The 14,228-nt window shown below is 39.6% G+C and overlaps 1 protein-coding gene across 8 annotated transcripts in view; it reads right to left on the bottom strand.

The window, feature by feature from the left end:
• The window catches only part of LOC119502613 (golgin subfamily B member 1-like), a 47,576-nt gene that overhangs the window by 33,166 nt on the left and 182 nt on the right, over nucleotides 1-14,228 (bottom strand). For 7 of the 8 annotated variants that reach the window (XM_037793649.1, XM_037793648.1, XM_037793671.1 and 4 more), the window contains 11 exons: nucleotides 10,538-10,597; nucleotides 9,591-9,764; nucleotides 6,108-6,245; nucleotides 5,105-5,221; nucleotides 3,806-3,961; nucleotides 3,469-3,648; nucleotides 3,219-3,341; nucleotides 2,070-2,183; nucleotides 1,658-1,964; nucleotides 1,174-1,289; nucleotides 846-963 (listed from right to left, as the gene is read on the bottom strand). In XM_037793649.1, the coding sequence (XP_037649577.1) occupies nucleotides 846-963; nucleotides 1,174-1,289; nucleotides 1,658-1,964; nucleotides 2,070-2,183; nucleotides 3,219-3,341; nucleotides 3,469-3,648; nucleotides 3,806-3,961; nucleotides 5,105-5,221; nucleotides 6,108-6,245; nucleotides 9,591-9,764; nucleotides 10,538-10,582 (1,588 nt within the window). In that variant the 5' untranslated portion in view covers nucleotides 10,583-10,597. Of the gene's footprint in view, nucleotides 1-845; nucleotides 964-1,173; nucleotides 1,290-1,657; nucleotides 1,965-2,069; nucleotides 2,184-3,218; nucleotides 3,342-3,468; nucleotides 3,649-3,805; nucleotides 3,962-5,104; nucleotides 5,222-6,107; nucleotides 6,246-9,590; nucleotides 9,765-10,537; nucleotides 10,598-13,895; nucleotides 13,977-14,228 lie in introns of all 8 variants that reach the window. The other variant, XM_037793653.1, reaches the window with a different exon arrangement.

Raw genomic sequence — 14,228 nt, 5'->3', positions numbered from 1 at the left:
GAATGCGTCTGACATTTATGGAGGACAGAACCTGCCAAAATAAAAAAATCAATCAATCAATAAATAAATAAATGACTTGATGAATAAATAAATGTCATTAAATGTAGCAAAAGAAATATTTAAAATAAATGTAGTCATTAATGAATTGATAAAATATGACGTAAATTGATATTTCTGTTTTAATTTGCTTCTTTATTTATTCATATTTTTATTAATTCCCTTATTTATTTACTCTTCGTTTTACTTTCCCCTTTTAATTATTTATGTATTTATTTTTACTAATTTTTAAATGAATTCATTTATTTTTTAATTTATTTTATATTTATTTTAAAATGTATGTATTTATTTATGTATTTATGCACGATTTTCCCCTTTGCATGTCACCCCTTATTTATTTCCCCAAACATATTTATTTTGGTTTTCTTTCTTTATACATTTCTTTAGACATTTATTTTTGCATTTCTTCATGAAATAATTAAAAAAAAAAATGCGAAAATAAATAAATAAATAATAAATGCACAAATAAATGCAAAAATTAATTAATTAATTTAAAAGTTAATTAAAATAAATGAAAGAAATATCAATTTATGTAACATTTTATCAATTAATTAATGTCTTCATTTATTCTTAATATTATTTTTGCTACATTTAATGACATATTTATTTATATATTAAGTCATTTATTGATTGATTTGTGATTTAGGCAGGTTCTATCCTTCACAAACACGGACAGTGTCCTGTTGTGTGCTACATGTGTGAAAGGGAAACTCAGTATACAGTAGGGGAATGAAAGTTACAAAGAAGATATGGAAAAAGCAGAAGCCAATCAGGTTTGATTTTGGTACCGTTGTTTGCTTTGAGCTCCTCGTATTGCTCCACTTTCCAGAGGTTTTCCTCTCTCTCCTCCTCCAGTGCTGTGATACGACTCCGCAGGGCGGTCAGGTCGGGGGGGGCAGATCCAGCCTAAAAGGGGACAAAATAAACAGCTTTTAAATGGGTCTAAAACAGGTTGACCTCGTAGCCTTACGCTGGCGAAGCTCAAAGAGTTCAAGCAATTCCTTTGGATCAATTAAAAGAAGAATATCCTTTTGATGTCACGTGAAGAGCAGATTTTAATTTACAGAAAGCATCTCTAGAAAGGAGCATAATAAAGTAAACGTCTGGTCATCTCACCTGACTTCTCTTCAACTCCTCCTCCAGGTGTCTGATCCGAGATTTAGACCAGGCTTTCATCTTCAGGAACTTGGCCTCTGATCTGCTGGCTTCGTCTGTTTTCTGCTTCGCTTGGGCTTCAAAAACAGAAGAGAGAGAAAGTCAGAAGAACTTGTGATATTCAAGGTTATAGGAGGACAAACCGGGTTTCTAAAGAGAGCCCACAGATTTACATCTATTGTCATCTAACTAAAAAAGCAACTGGCTCCCAGTAAGTCACAGAATTGACTTTAAAACACTACTTGGTGCTCTTTGTTCCTGCTTTTATATATGTAAAGCACTTTGAATTGCCTTTGTGTATGAAATGTGCTATATAAATAAACTTGCCTTGCCTAAATTACATCTCCTGAATGCTTTGTGCTACTGACATATGTAGATATGATGTCTGAGTGACCACGATGATGAGATGTCCTCTGTATGTCTACTGAATAATCAAACAACCAACCTTCCAGCTCAGCTATCCGTTGGATGGAGGCTGGATCTGCAGACATGCCTCCACCTCCTGAGGCCTCCTGACTGGGAGCCGGTTCTGCTGTTCTCGAGGTCCTCCTCAGCTCCTCCAGCTGCCCCAGGAGATCCTGCTGCATTTGGGCCATCAGGGCCTGATGCTGCTCCGTCACTCGCCGCACCTCCGCCTGCTGCTTTTCCATCAGGTCGCGAAGCTGCGCTCGCATCACGTGCTTCTCCGCCTCCATCTTGGATTCCAGGCTCTCTCGTTCTACGTGCAGCCGACGCAGCCGCTCCGCGAGCTCCTGCGAGGAGGAAACGTGACGGTCATTTAACTTCATGTTTGAAGAGAAGATAAGGAACAACTAGTACATACAGTTTATCTACAGTGAAGAGATGTCGTTCCTGACCTTTATCTGTTGGTCCCTGCCGTCCACCTCTCCCTGCAGAACATCAATGACCTGCGTTTTACCCAGCAGCACCTCCTCCTTCTCATGGAGCTTCTGTTTCAGAGCCTTCAAAAGCTGAGGAGACAAACAATACAGCAGTAGCAGAGCAGATTTAAATCTTTGAGTGACACTTACATACGATAGAAACAATATTCCCAAGAGAAGACAGAGAGACCCGCGGGATTACAGGCGTCCCCGACCGACTTTACCGTCTTTCAGAGGCCGTCGCAGGCTAAATAACGCTCCACAGTTATTAAACTGGCATGGCCATTTTCAAAGGGGTCAGAGGTCAGAAAAATGCCCCAAAAAATTTCCAAAAAAGTCAAAAAAATGTTTGAATAAATTGTCTGAATATAAAGCCAGAAACATTTCCAAAAAATGTCCAAAAAAAAGTTAAAAAAGATAGAAAAATATCCCAAAAAGTCCAAAAACATCCAAATAAATTGTCCAAATATAAAGTCAGAAAAATGTACTGGACATTTTTTGAACATTTTTGAACATTTTTCAGTCTTCGTTTTTTACATTTGTCAGACATTTTTTTTTACATTTCTTTTTCTTTTTGATGGCTTTCCTCGCTAGATTGACAATAAGGGGGTTTCTGAGCGGTTTATACAACAGAAGTGCTCGCCATCCAATCACCGAAAAATGACAATTCTTGCAGAAATCTCCAAAATGTCAAAAGTTTTTGATCCCAAATCACAGCATGTCTTTTTCTCTGGTGTTCCTCAAGGTCTTGGTGTCTTAATGTGGTATTTTGGAGAGATTATTGATCATTTTTTATCAATTCTCAATTTCAATTTAGCACCAAATCTGTTTAACAAATTGTATAAATTGACCATCATATTCTTCTATCATAATGTTCTAAACCCTGATACACTTTCACTACTTTATTTCTGATTAATGACTAGAAGAACTTGACCCACAGCGCTGAGCAGCATCTCAAATTAATCTTCAGGTTCTCAGCTTTCAGATGATGTTCACCACTTCTATGTGACATTTACTGTTGACCTGCTATCTCCCCTAAACACCCCCTGGACTCTTCAGAAGGTTAACTAACAGAAGATTAGTTGTTTCCTCCCGGCTTCATTAGAAATGCATTGTTGTCTCTACCTGCTCTAAGTCTGCGCTGGCATCAGACTTCGCCGCCAGCTTGAAGAGCTCCTGTTCGTGCATCTGGCTGATCTCCGTCAGCTGGTTATCTTTCTGAATAATGATGTCTTTGAATGTCTGGATCTGAAACCAAACACAGAGTGCATCATCATCAGGCACCAGATAGCAACACCTTCTACAACAGGAGCATCACTGCATTTTAAAACAACGTTCCTGTGTAACCAAACAGTAACAACGTGGTCAAACTCACGTTCTGTTTGTACATGTTCTCCTTCTGGACGTACTGCTCCTTCTCTGTGGCCAGCAGCTCTTTGAGGCTGTCCGTCTGCTCCTTCAGCAAACTGTAGCGCTCCTCCGCCTCTCCCACCTTCCTGGTCAGGCTCTGCACCAGCAGCTGCAGCTCCTGCATCGCTCCGCTGTCCTCCGCCACCTGAGCAGGTAAAGCACAGGTTGAGTATGCAATAAACACGCAGTATAGAGAGAGCCAAATGTCCCTCTATTGCCTTTTGGGTTGAACGTCCTCTGTTATTTCTTCTCCCCTAATCACAAGATGTAAAAAAGATGTAAACAAAAAGATGCCGTATGACCTGTTGTTGTGGTGCAGGTGTGATGGGCTGATCTCCTGCCAGCGCTGTTTGCAGGTGAACAATATAGGCCTCTTTTTCCGCCAGCTTCCTGTCCCTCTCCGTCAGCATGGCGTCCATTTCCTCGCCCCGCTGCCGCTGGGACTCCACCTCCTTCCTCTGGAAGAAAACAGTAACCAGCTTTTCGTTAGAGAAATGAAAACAGATTTGAATGCCTGTTTGCTTCCAGGACAGTAGAGAAGAGGAGGTAAGCTAGCTAGGTTTTACTACTTCTATTGTACATTGGTATCTAATCGGCTGCTCTGCTTTAACTGGGAGAGAGCCTGTGGATGGCCGAACCAAAGTTTCTGACATGTCAGAAATTCATCCGATCGGTCAGGAGGAGTTGATCGGTCCTCGGTCCTCCCCGGTACACTGCACGGCAAACGACGCCTGACGAAGCTGAAATTCTGTCCGACTCTAAAATGAGCCGTGCGGCTCAAATTTCGGGCCAAAAAACGGGCTGAAATCGTAAAGTGTACGCCCGGCTTAACCTGAGATAAGACAGAAAGTTAGTTAGGATTTGCTTCTTTAATACCACGTTGACAAAGATCCTATCTTAGACTTAGACTTCCTATCTTATCTTAAGACTTAAGATAAGAAGTTTCTGGGCCCAGAAATGTATTTTGTCCCTATATAAACACACACTATTGTTAGTCTGTTAACTATAACAGAGAACTAGTAAGCAGACTTAACTAACAAGACAGAAGTCTGTTCTGATGGATCCTTTGGTCTTTACTTGTTTGAAGCCACAACTAAATATTTATAATACTTGACTTGACTATGACTTGCCCCAAACTGCATGTGGTTATCATAAAGTAGGCATGTCTGTAAAGGGGAGACTCGTGGGTACCCATAGAACCCATTTACATTCACTGATCTGGAGGTCAGAGGTCAAGGGACCCCTTTGAACATGGACATGACAGTCATCCTCGCCAACATTTAGCGTTAGTTTGATGTGTTATTTAACCTCCTTCATGACAAGATAGTATTTTTCAGACCTTTTCCGGATATTTTTCAGACTTTTTTGGATATTTTCTGACTTTGTTTTTAGTATTTTCTGACATTTTATTGGACAAAAGCACTCACACATTGACATATCTGGAGGTCAGAGGTCAACAAAATATTTATAATACATTTTCTACCAATAACTGTACAGCCCTTCTTTGTGATACCACTCAGACGAAATAACATCGCTCACACATTATGTGCTTATGAGATGAACAACTCCATCTCATTTTGCTGTAGGTGAAGACTCTTTACCTTGAGTTCCAGTTCCTCCTGTCTTTGTGCAAGCTGCTGTTCTAGCTCCTCAACCTTCTTCTTCAGCAGGACGATCTTGCCCCGACTGGCGTGCTCTCCTCCTCCTTCCGATGACCCCTACAAGGGGAACAAAAACACAATGATATCATGCACGTATTGGACTACATATGCCACAAACATACAGTGCCATTGTTGCACTGACAGTATCCAGCAGCCACACATCTCTACTGCGGTATGAACCCAAAATAATCACATTGTGCTGTGATTTAATATCAATAAACAGATCAAAATGATGCTGAAATAACTACATAATGATGCTGATTAGTAAAAAGTCTGAACTCATGCTTTGTCAGGTCTGTTACCATGACGACAAGCAAACAACTTTTAAAATGCTTGTTTTCTGAATGGAGTCTGGATGGATCAGTGCCAGGCTCTGCAGCTGCTCCATCAACACTCAACATGACGTCATCTAGAGACGTTGTTGTTTCTACCACAGACAGTCTGTGGTTTCTGCTCTCTGGACAGATGTGATGGACTATCGTAGCTCTGGGTGACCACAGACAGTCTGTGGTTTCTGCTCTCTGGACAGATGTGATGGACTACCGTAGCTCTGGGTGACCACAGACAGTCTGTGGTTTCTGCTCTCTGGACAGATGTGATGGACTACCGTAGCTCTGGGTGACCACAGACAGTCTGTGGTTTCTGCTCTCTGGACAGATGTGATGGACTATCGTAGCTCTGGGTGACCACAGACAGTCTGTGGTTTCTGCTCTCTGGACAGATGTGATGGACTACCGTAGCTCTGGGTGACCACAGACAGTCTGTGGTTTCCGCTCTGACACATACTAGATTTATTTATCCTCCATTTCTGGTTCAACAACGTCAGGACGTCAGTGACCACGGGAGGACGATCTCAATGCTTCGCTCTTGGTGTGAATGCGACATTAGAATTGGGATTAAAATAAAGTCAGGTTGAAGTAGGTGTGGATGTGCGTGCCTTCACCTTTTTGCTGTGTGTTGGCGTGCCCTGACCTCCCTGTTGTTTCTTCAGCTCCTCCAGCTGTGCGTTGAGCGACGTCACCTTGGCCTTGTTCTGCAGACGCAGCTTGGACAACTTGGCGTCACATGTCTCCTTTTCCACCTGAGTCACACACACACAATTTGTTCTTCACCTCCAGTTTGATACAACATCAGTTATCAGTAGAGGCCGTCCTTATTAGGACCTTTGAGTGAGAATAGTAGTGTGATGATGGGCTGTAGTGGGATGGATGTCTCTGTTTACACCTTTCAGTCAGGAGACTTCTACGCAAAACATTTACTGTATCAAGGCTGAACTCTAATCTCACATTCCTCTCTTTATTATTGTGCAGCAGACTTTGACTTGGGAGTTTAATAGTTAACTAGATCCGGGTTTATTTTTACTGAATGATCTCACCAACAGGAGAACAACTGTGCCTGGCTCAGTCAGATACCTCTCAGACAGGCCTCAGAGCATGCACTACTGCATTTAGTACAAGGGAAATTACATTAAAATATCAATGTCATGTCATAACTGGGGCTGTCGATGGATTAAAATATTTAATCGCGATAAATTGCTAATTAATTGCAATTTTTTAATGTTCAAAATGTTTGTTAAAGGGAGATTTATCAAGAATGTAATACTTTATACAAATGTATGTATATATGTGTGTGCTGACTTGACTATGACTTGCCCCAAACTGCATGTGATTATCATAAAGTGGGCATGTCTGTAAAGGGGAGACTCGTGGGTATCCATAGAACCCATTTACATTCACTGATCTGGAGGTCAGAGGTCAAGGGACCCCTTTGAAAATGGCCATACCAGTTTATCCTCGCCAAAATTTAGCGTAAGTTTGGAGCGTTACTCAACCTCCTTCATGACCAGCTAGTATTTTTCAGACTTTTTTTTTCAGACTTTTTTTTCAGACATTTTCAAACTTTTTTGGACATTTTTCAGACTTTTTTTGGATATTTTTTAGACATTTTTCAGACTTTTTTGGTGATATTTTTCTGACTATTTTTGGACATTTTTCAGAAAATTTTAGCACATTTTTAAACATTTTTTCAGACTCTTTTTGGAAATTTTTCAGACTTTTTGGGATATTTTTCAGACATTTTGGATATTTTTCAGACTTTTTTGGAAATTTTTCAGACATTATTTAGACATTTTTAAACATTTTTCAGACTTTATGGATATTTTTCAGACATTTTTTGGAAAGTTTTAAACATTTTTCAGACTTTTTTGGATATTTTTCGGATATTTTTCAGACTTTTTTGGAAATTTTTAAACATTTTTCAGACTTTATGGATATTTTTCAGACATTTTTTGGAAAGTTTTAAACATTTTTCAGACTTTTTTGGATATTTTTCAGACTTTTTTGGAAATTTTTAAACATTTTTCAGACTTTTTTGGACATTTTTCAGACTTTTTTTTGGATATTTTTCAGCCTTTTTAGACTTTTTTTGGGGATTTTTTGGATATTTTTCAGACGTTTTGGGATATTTTTTTGACACTTATGGACATTTTTCAGACTTTTTTGGACATTTTCTTTGGACATTTTTCAGACTTTTTTGGACATTTTTCAGATATTTTTTCGACTTTTTGGGACATTTATGGACCTTTTTCAGACTTTTTTAGACATTTTTCAGACTTTATGGATATTTTTCAGACATTTTTCAGGACTTTTTTGGAAATTCTTTCAGACTTTTTTTCTGACTTTTTTTGTACATTTTTCTGACTTTTATGGATATTTTTCAGACTTTTTTGTACATTTTTCAGTTTTTTGGGACATTTTTCAAACTTTTTTGGATATTTTTCAGACTTTTTTTGGAAATTTTTATGACATTCTTTGGACATTTTTAAAATATTTTCAGACTTTTTTCAGACTTTTTTTTGGACTTTTTTCAGACTTTTTTGGACATTTTTCAGTTTTTTGGGGACATTTTTCAGACTTTTTTTGGTACATTTTTAAACATTTTTCAGCCTTTTTTGGAAATTTTTCAGACTTTTATGGATATTTTTCACACATTTTGGGATTTTTTTTCAGACTTTTTTGGAAATTTTTCAGACTTTTTTGTACATTTTTCAGACTTTTATGGATATTTTTCAGACTTTTTTTGTACATTTTTCAGTTTTTTGGGACATTTTTCAGCCTTTTTAGACATTTTTCAGACTTTTTTTTGTACATTTTTAGACATTTTTCAGACATTTTTAAAACTTTTTTGGATATTTTTCAGACTTTTTTGGAAATTTTTATGACATTCTTTGGACATTTTTAAAATATTTTCAGACTTTTTTCTGACTTTTTTGACATTTTTCAGACTTTTTTTGGACTTTTTTCAGACTTTTTTGGACATTTTTCAGTTTTTTGGGGACATTTTTCAGACTTTTTTGGATATTTTTCACACATTTTGGGATTTTTTTTCAGACTTTTGGAAATTTTTCAGACTTTTTTTGGATATTTTTCAGACTTTTTTTGACATTTTTAAACATTTGTCAGACTTTTTTTTCGGATTTTTTTTGGACATTTTTCAGACTTTTTTGGATATTTTTTGGACATTTATGGAACTTTTTGGACATTTTTCAGACTTTTTTTGGATATTTTTCAGACTTTTTTGGACATTTTTAAACATTTGTCAGACTTTTTTTTCAGACTTTTTTTGGAAATTTTTCAGACTTTTTTGGATATTTTTTGGACATTTATGGACCTTTTTCAGACTTTTTTGGACATTTTTCAGACATTCTTTGGAAATTTTTCAGATTATTTTGGATATTTTTTTACATTTATGGACCTTTTTCAGACATTTTTCAGACTTTTTTTGGATATTTTACAGACTTTTTTGGAAATTTTTAAACATTTTTCAGACTTTTTTTTCTGACTTTTTTTTGGACATTTTTCAGACTTTTTTTTATATTTTTCAGACTTTTATGCGCATTTTTCAGACTTTTTATTGGACATTTTTCTGACTTTTTTGGACATTTTTCTGACTTTTTGGGACATTTTTGTTACCGGTTTTTGGTATCATGACATCGTTGGTACCGATGGATTCATCGGGTTTTATAGTTTACTATGATACCAGTATCTTTATCTTTAAAACTGAGCCGCTACAACCTAAAAATCACAAGTTACGTTAAAGAAATTAATGGCGTTAAAACGAATTTGCGTTAACTTTGACAGCCCTAGTTTTAACGCTAATATCATTATATTTTGGAACAAGGGATCAGTTATATAGGTGTGAATAACATGTCTACTGCACAACAAGGTCACTCCACAATCCATCTGACTATTATTATATTACAGGTTTGACCCTAATGATGATTTCATGTGTTCTTACATGTCTAAAATGACACTGACCTCTTCAGCAGTGCTCATAATGTGGGTCTTTTCTTTCTCCTGATAAATCAGCAGCAACACCTGTAGACTAGAAGCGGGCCGTGTGCAGACGGGGGACAAACTGTCCTCACCTTTAGTTGGTCGTCTTTGGAGCGAAGTGCTGCATCCTTCTCCCGGATTATCTCCTTCAGCTGAGTGACGAGCAGCTCAGTTTGAGTGAGCCGCTCGGCCATTTCTTCTACAGCAACCCCTCCACCACCACCAGCAGCAACAGCAGCAGCAGCAGCCCGGGGAGAGCCTGGACCCTGGGGACAGACAGGGGAGATGGTGGGCCAGCAACCAAAAGACAGCGAATGCATTTGGTTTTGAATGCTGCACCGAATGCACAAACAACAAATGAACACACATCATGTGTTGGATGAGTATGAGATTTGTTTGCAACAACATTTTAGAGAGCCATCTGCAGTCTGATCTGGAGTATACTGACAGCTTTAGATTGGATAGAGTGAATATATAAAACAGAGATTGTGATCCTTGTGACGAAAGTCAATTAAGGTCACAACACCAATTCGGTGTCAGGTGGAATTCAAACGAACATGACTGAGGTAAAGACGAAGCTCGCTGCTCTCTTGTTCCACCTCAATCATTGTGTTCCCAGCTAGATCTAATACAGAGATAACCATAGAGGCAATAGAGTAATAATAATAATAGGGTGGTGATGCGGGGGGGGATTTAAGCTGGAGCAGTGATCCCCCTCACAGGAAGTGTGAGCTCTGGTTGTCTGAGTCAAAGCCCCATGCTCAGCAGTCTACCTAAATCCAGTCTATCTGGACATGAAACAGACTGCAAAGCTTTCGCTGGGTTTCCTTTGAGCCGGTTACATTGATAGTAATAGTAACGCTGCACCAGGTAACAGGAAGTATCAAATTATGACATCCAGTATTTTCTATACGGCTCATGGAAACAAGCTGTCAGACATGTTACTCATACACAAACTATGTGAGGCTTGTGAAGGTGTAGACACAGATTACAATGTGGCCATTCAAGTAATGAAAAGATAAGAATGTTGTGTACTTACTACAGAGCCAGGCTCTCCCTCTTCACCGGAAAGCCATTTCAGCATGGTCTCAGTTTAGACCTAAAACACACACAGAGTACACTAATGATTCAGAATCCAGTAGAGTTTCCATTTTATCACTGAGGGTTCAGCTTTAGGTTCTCTGGTTTATTAGCATTTAGGAAATATTCAGTCAAACAAATCAGTCTTCATTATCCAGCAGAGACATTTCTGTCTTTAAGTCTCAAGGTGACGGCACAACTAGTCAGACCTTCAGACCAAAAACCCTGTTTGAATGGTTCCTCCCTGTTGGAGTGTTTCATGTTAAAATAAATACAACTCACGGAGCAAGATGGTCTCAAAAAGCTATTTCACTGTTACTAAAGCACTTTTACATTTCTGTTATCTCTTGTCTTGGAGGACAAGTCAAATAATGCTTCATGAACACTTGTAATTTTATGATTTTAACACCAAATATCCACTGCTGCCGTTATTGTTTATAAAACTTAGTCTTTAATGCACATTTTGTTTTGTAATATGTACATACCTGTCACTGTAAATATGAATCCTACTCACTGTACATACAGTATATAGACATCTCTACATGTACATGTAGATTTAAAAACATGCAGGAGGACAACAGGTTGTGCAAAGTGTGTGAGTTAGGATGTCTGTTGTCTGTTCAAAATCCAGAAATGTTTTGGTGCTCGGATGATCTATTTGATGATGGCTATTTAATTTGAATGCATTAAAGCTGCAGTAGGCAGTATATATTTTTGGCATCATTGGGCAAAAATCCCATAATAACCTTTCAGCATATTGTAATTGAAGTGTTCTGAGAGAAAACTAGACTTCTGCTCCTCCTCATGGCTCTGTTTTCAGGCTTTAGAACATCTAGCCCGTGACGGGAGACTTTGACCAATCAGAGGTCATTTCAGAGAGAGAGCGTTCCTATTGGCTGTGCTCCGGTCATGTGACCGGAACTTGGCGTCCCTTCACCAGAGTTCACAATGGCGGCAGCGTCACTAACTTTCTCATTTTACAGCTAAACCGTGCACTACAAGATGATTCTGAGAACATCTGAGGAGAGAAATAGACATTAACGTAACAGAATATTGATTCTTATTTGATCAGCGCTGTCTAGTTTGACCGTTTGGTCGGAGTTCAGAGTGATTGACAGCCGGCTCTCATAGACGGCAGCTGGACAGCAGACCTCAGATCAGCTCTGACTGCTTGTTTTCCTCCGGTCTGTGAAATCTTGCAAATGCCGTTAGATGCACCGGAGGACACAGAGGACACCGGAGGATACCGGAGGACACAGAGGCACATGATTTTTTTCAGGTTACCTGTTTCATGTACTACTGTCACGATATAGCCACCGCTTTATAAAAATAACTTGTTTGAATCATATTTGCTCCGATCTCGCCTACTGATGCTTTAAACGGTTACTTTTGTTTGCCAAGCTTGGGAAAACCATCAGGATGGTTTATTTGTTTAGTACTATTTGTCATTTATGCTGCTACTCTGGTTTCTGCCTTTGTCTTTTCTTCATTTTCTAAATAACGGTGTCTTGTAAACCCGTTCTGGCTGGGCATATTATCTTTGAATGACATAATAGTAATAATAATAATAAAATAAAATCAATGTACATATTGTGCATAAACATCCAGTCCATGTATATCCATCCAGTATTTATTTCTACGCACTATTTGTACTGTTTACAACTTCCAGAACACTTGATTTGTATATAGACATTTTATTTGTATTATTGTATTCTTTTATTCTGTTATTTCTATTCTGTGTAAGTACATTGAGAGAGCTGCATAAAATCAGAGTCAAATTCCATGTATGTACAGTATAAACTTGGCAAAATAAACCTGGTTCTGGTTCACATGATACAATACAGAGAGGTTTTACCTCCAAACAGCAGGACTGTGATGCTGTGTTTAAATGAATGAGCAGGTCATCTCTTTGTGTAACACAAGACTACAGTCTCTCGGTGTTCCTTCCTTAAATATTTACAAGCATCCTAGATCCTAGGCGTACAGGCGTTCAGGTCAGTTCGTCGGAGGTAGGAATGTAGGCCCAACAGAGAATAAAGCATAATCATAAAGCCCTTTATCACTCTGCAGCTGGTTGCAGGCTCCATTCAGCAGCAGAAAGGCTTAACACAGTTTAAAAGCAGACAGACAAGTGTGTCTCTTCTTGGTAGTTATAGCAGCTAGTACACCAAACAATAAACTGGCCATGACTTGAGGCTTGAGGCCTGGTGTAACGTTGAGTACACTGACTGGGTGCAGGATCAGCCACATTCATTCAGCCTGCTGAACAAGCCCCAACCCACGTGATGCAGGGAGAGAAATCAGGTCAAACTGGTCCTCTCATGCATACCACAGTAGACTACATAACCCTACACACCACAGTAGACTACATAACCCTACACACCACAGTAGACTACATAACCCTACACACCACAGTAGACTACATAACCCTACACACCAGGCCTGGTGTATAGCTCTCACACCTGGTGTTTACCTCTCACACCTGGTGTAGACCTCTCACACCTGGTGTTTACCTCTCACACCTGGTGTAGACCTCTCACGCCTGGTGTACACCTCTCACACCTGGTGTTTACCTCTCACACCTGGTGTACACCTCTCACACATGGTGTACACCTCTCACGCCTGGTGTACACCTCTCACGCCTGGTGTACACCTCTCACACCTGGTGTACACCTCTCACACCTGGTGTACACCTCTCACACATGGTGTTTACCTCTCACACCTGGTGTAGACCTCACACATGGAGTATACCTCACGCCTAGTGTACACCTCTCACACCTGGTGTTTACCTCTCACACCTGGTGTAGACCTCACACATGGAGTATACCTCACGCCTGGTGTATACCTCTCACACCTGGTGTTTACCTCTCACACCTGGTGTAGACCTCACACATGGAGTATACCTCTCACGCCTGGTGTAGACCTCTCACACCTGGTGTATACCTCTCAAACCTGGTGTACACCTCTCACACCTGGTGTACACCTCACACACATGGTGTATACCTCTCAAACCTGGTGTACACCTCTCACACCTGGTGTACACCTCACACACATGGTGTATACCTCTCAAACCTGGTGTACACCTCTCACGCCTGACAATAAACACCATGCTGATGTGAGCTGCAGACCCATCCTGTGCTGTCATGACACTGGGTTTCTCCTGAACTCCTCACAATCATCACTTTACTGTCAAAGGTAACTTAAAGGGCAGAACGCAGAGGCAGTGTTGCTGACTGCTAACTGACAGTCAAGCGCCACTAACAGTTGAGTTTTAGTGTTTTAAGTTAGACCTCCTGATGCTATGCTAACTGACTTACCGGTACCGGCTCATTAGAACCAGCAGAAGGGTTCTCTCTGGTCCCAGCAGAAGGGTTCTCTCTGGTCCCAGCAGAAGGGTTCTCTCTGGTACCAGCAGAAGGGTTCTCTCTGGTCCCAGCAGAAGGGTTCTCTCTGGTCCCAGCAGAAGGGTTCTCTCTGGTCCCAGCAGAAGGTGGGTCCTGGTGATCAGTTATCTGATTAAACTCCAGCTAGCTACTAGCTTTATGTAGCTACATGCTAGCTATGCTAGCTATGCTAACTATGCTAGCTCGGACCTGCATCATGTTTTAGTGTTTAAGCTCCGTTAATCGGTTCGTCCCGTTAAATGTGAC

Source organism: Sebastes umbrosus, chromosome 2 (genome assembly GCF_015220745.1).
Source record: "Sebastes umbrosus isolate fSebUmb1 chromosome 2, fSebUmb1.pri, whole genome shotgun sequence".
Taxonomy (NCBI): Eukaryota; Metazoa; Chordata; class Actinopteri; order Perciformes; family Sebastidae; genus Sebastes; species Sebastes umbrosus.
Note: the sequence above shows the minus strand (reverse complement) of the source record. Positions and strands in the feature narration are given on the sequence as shown.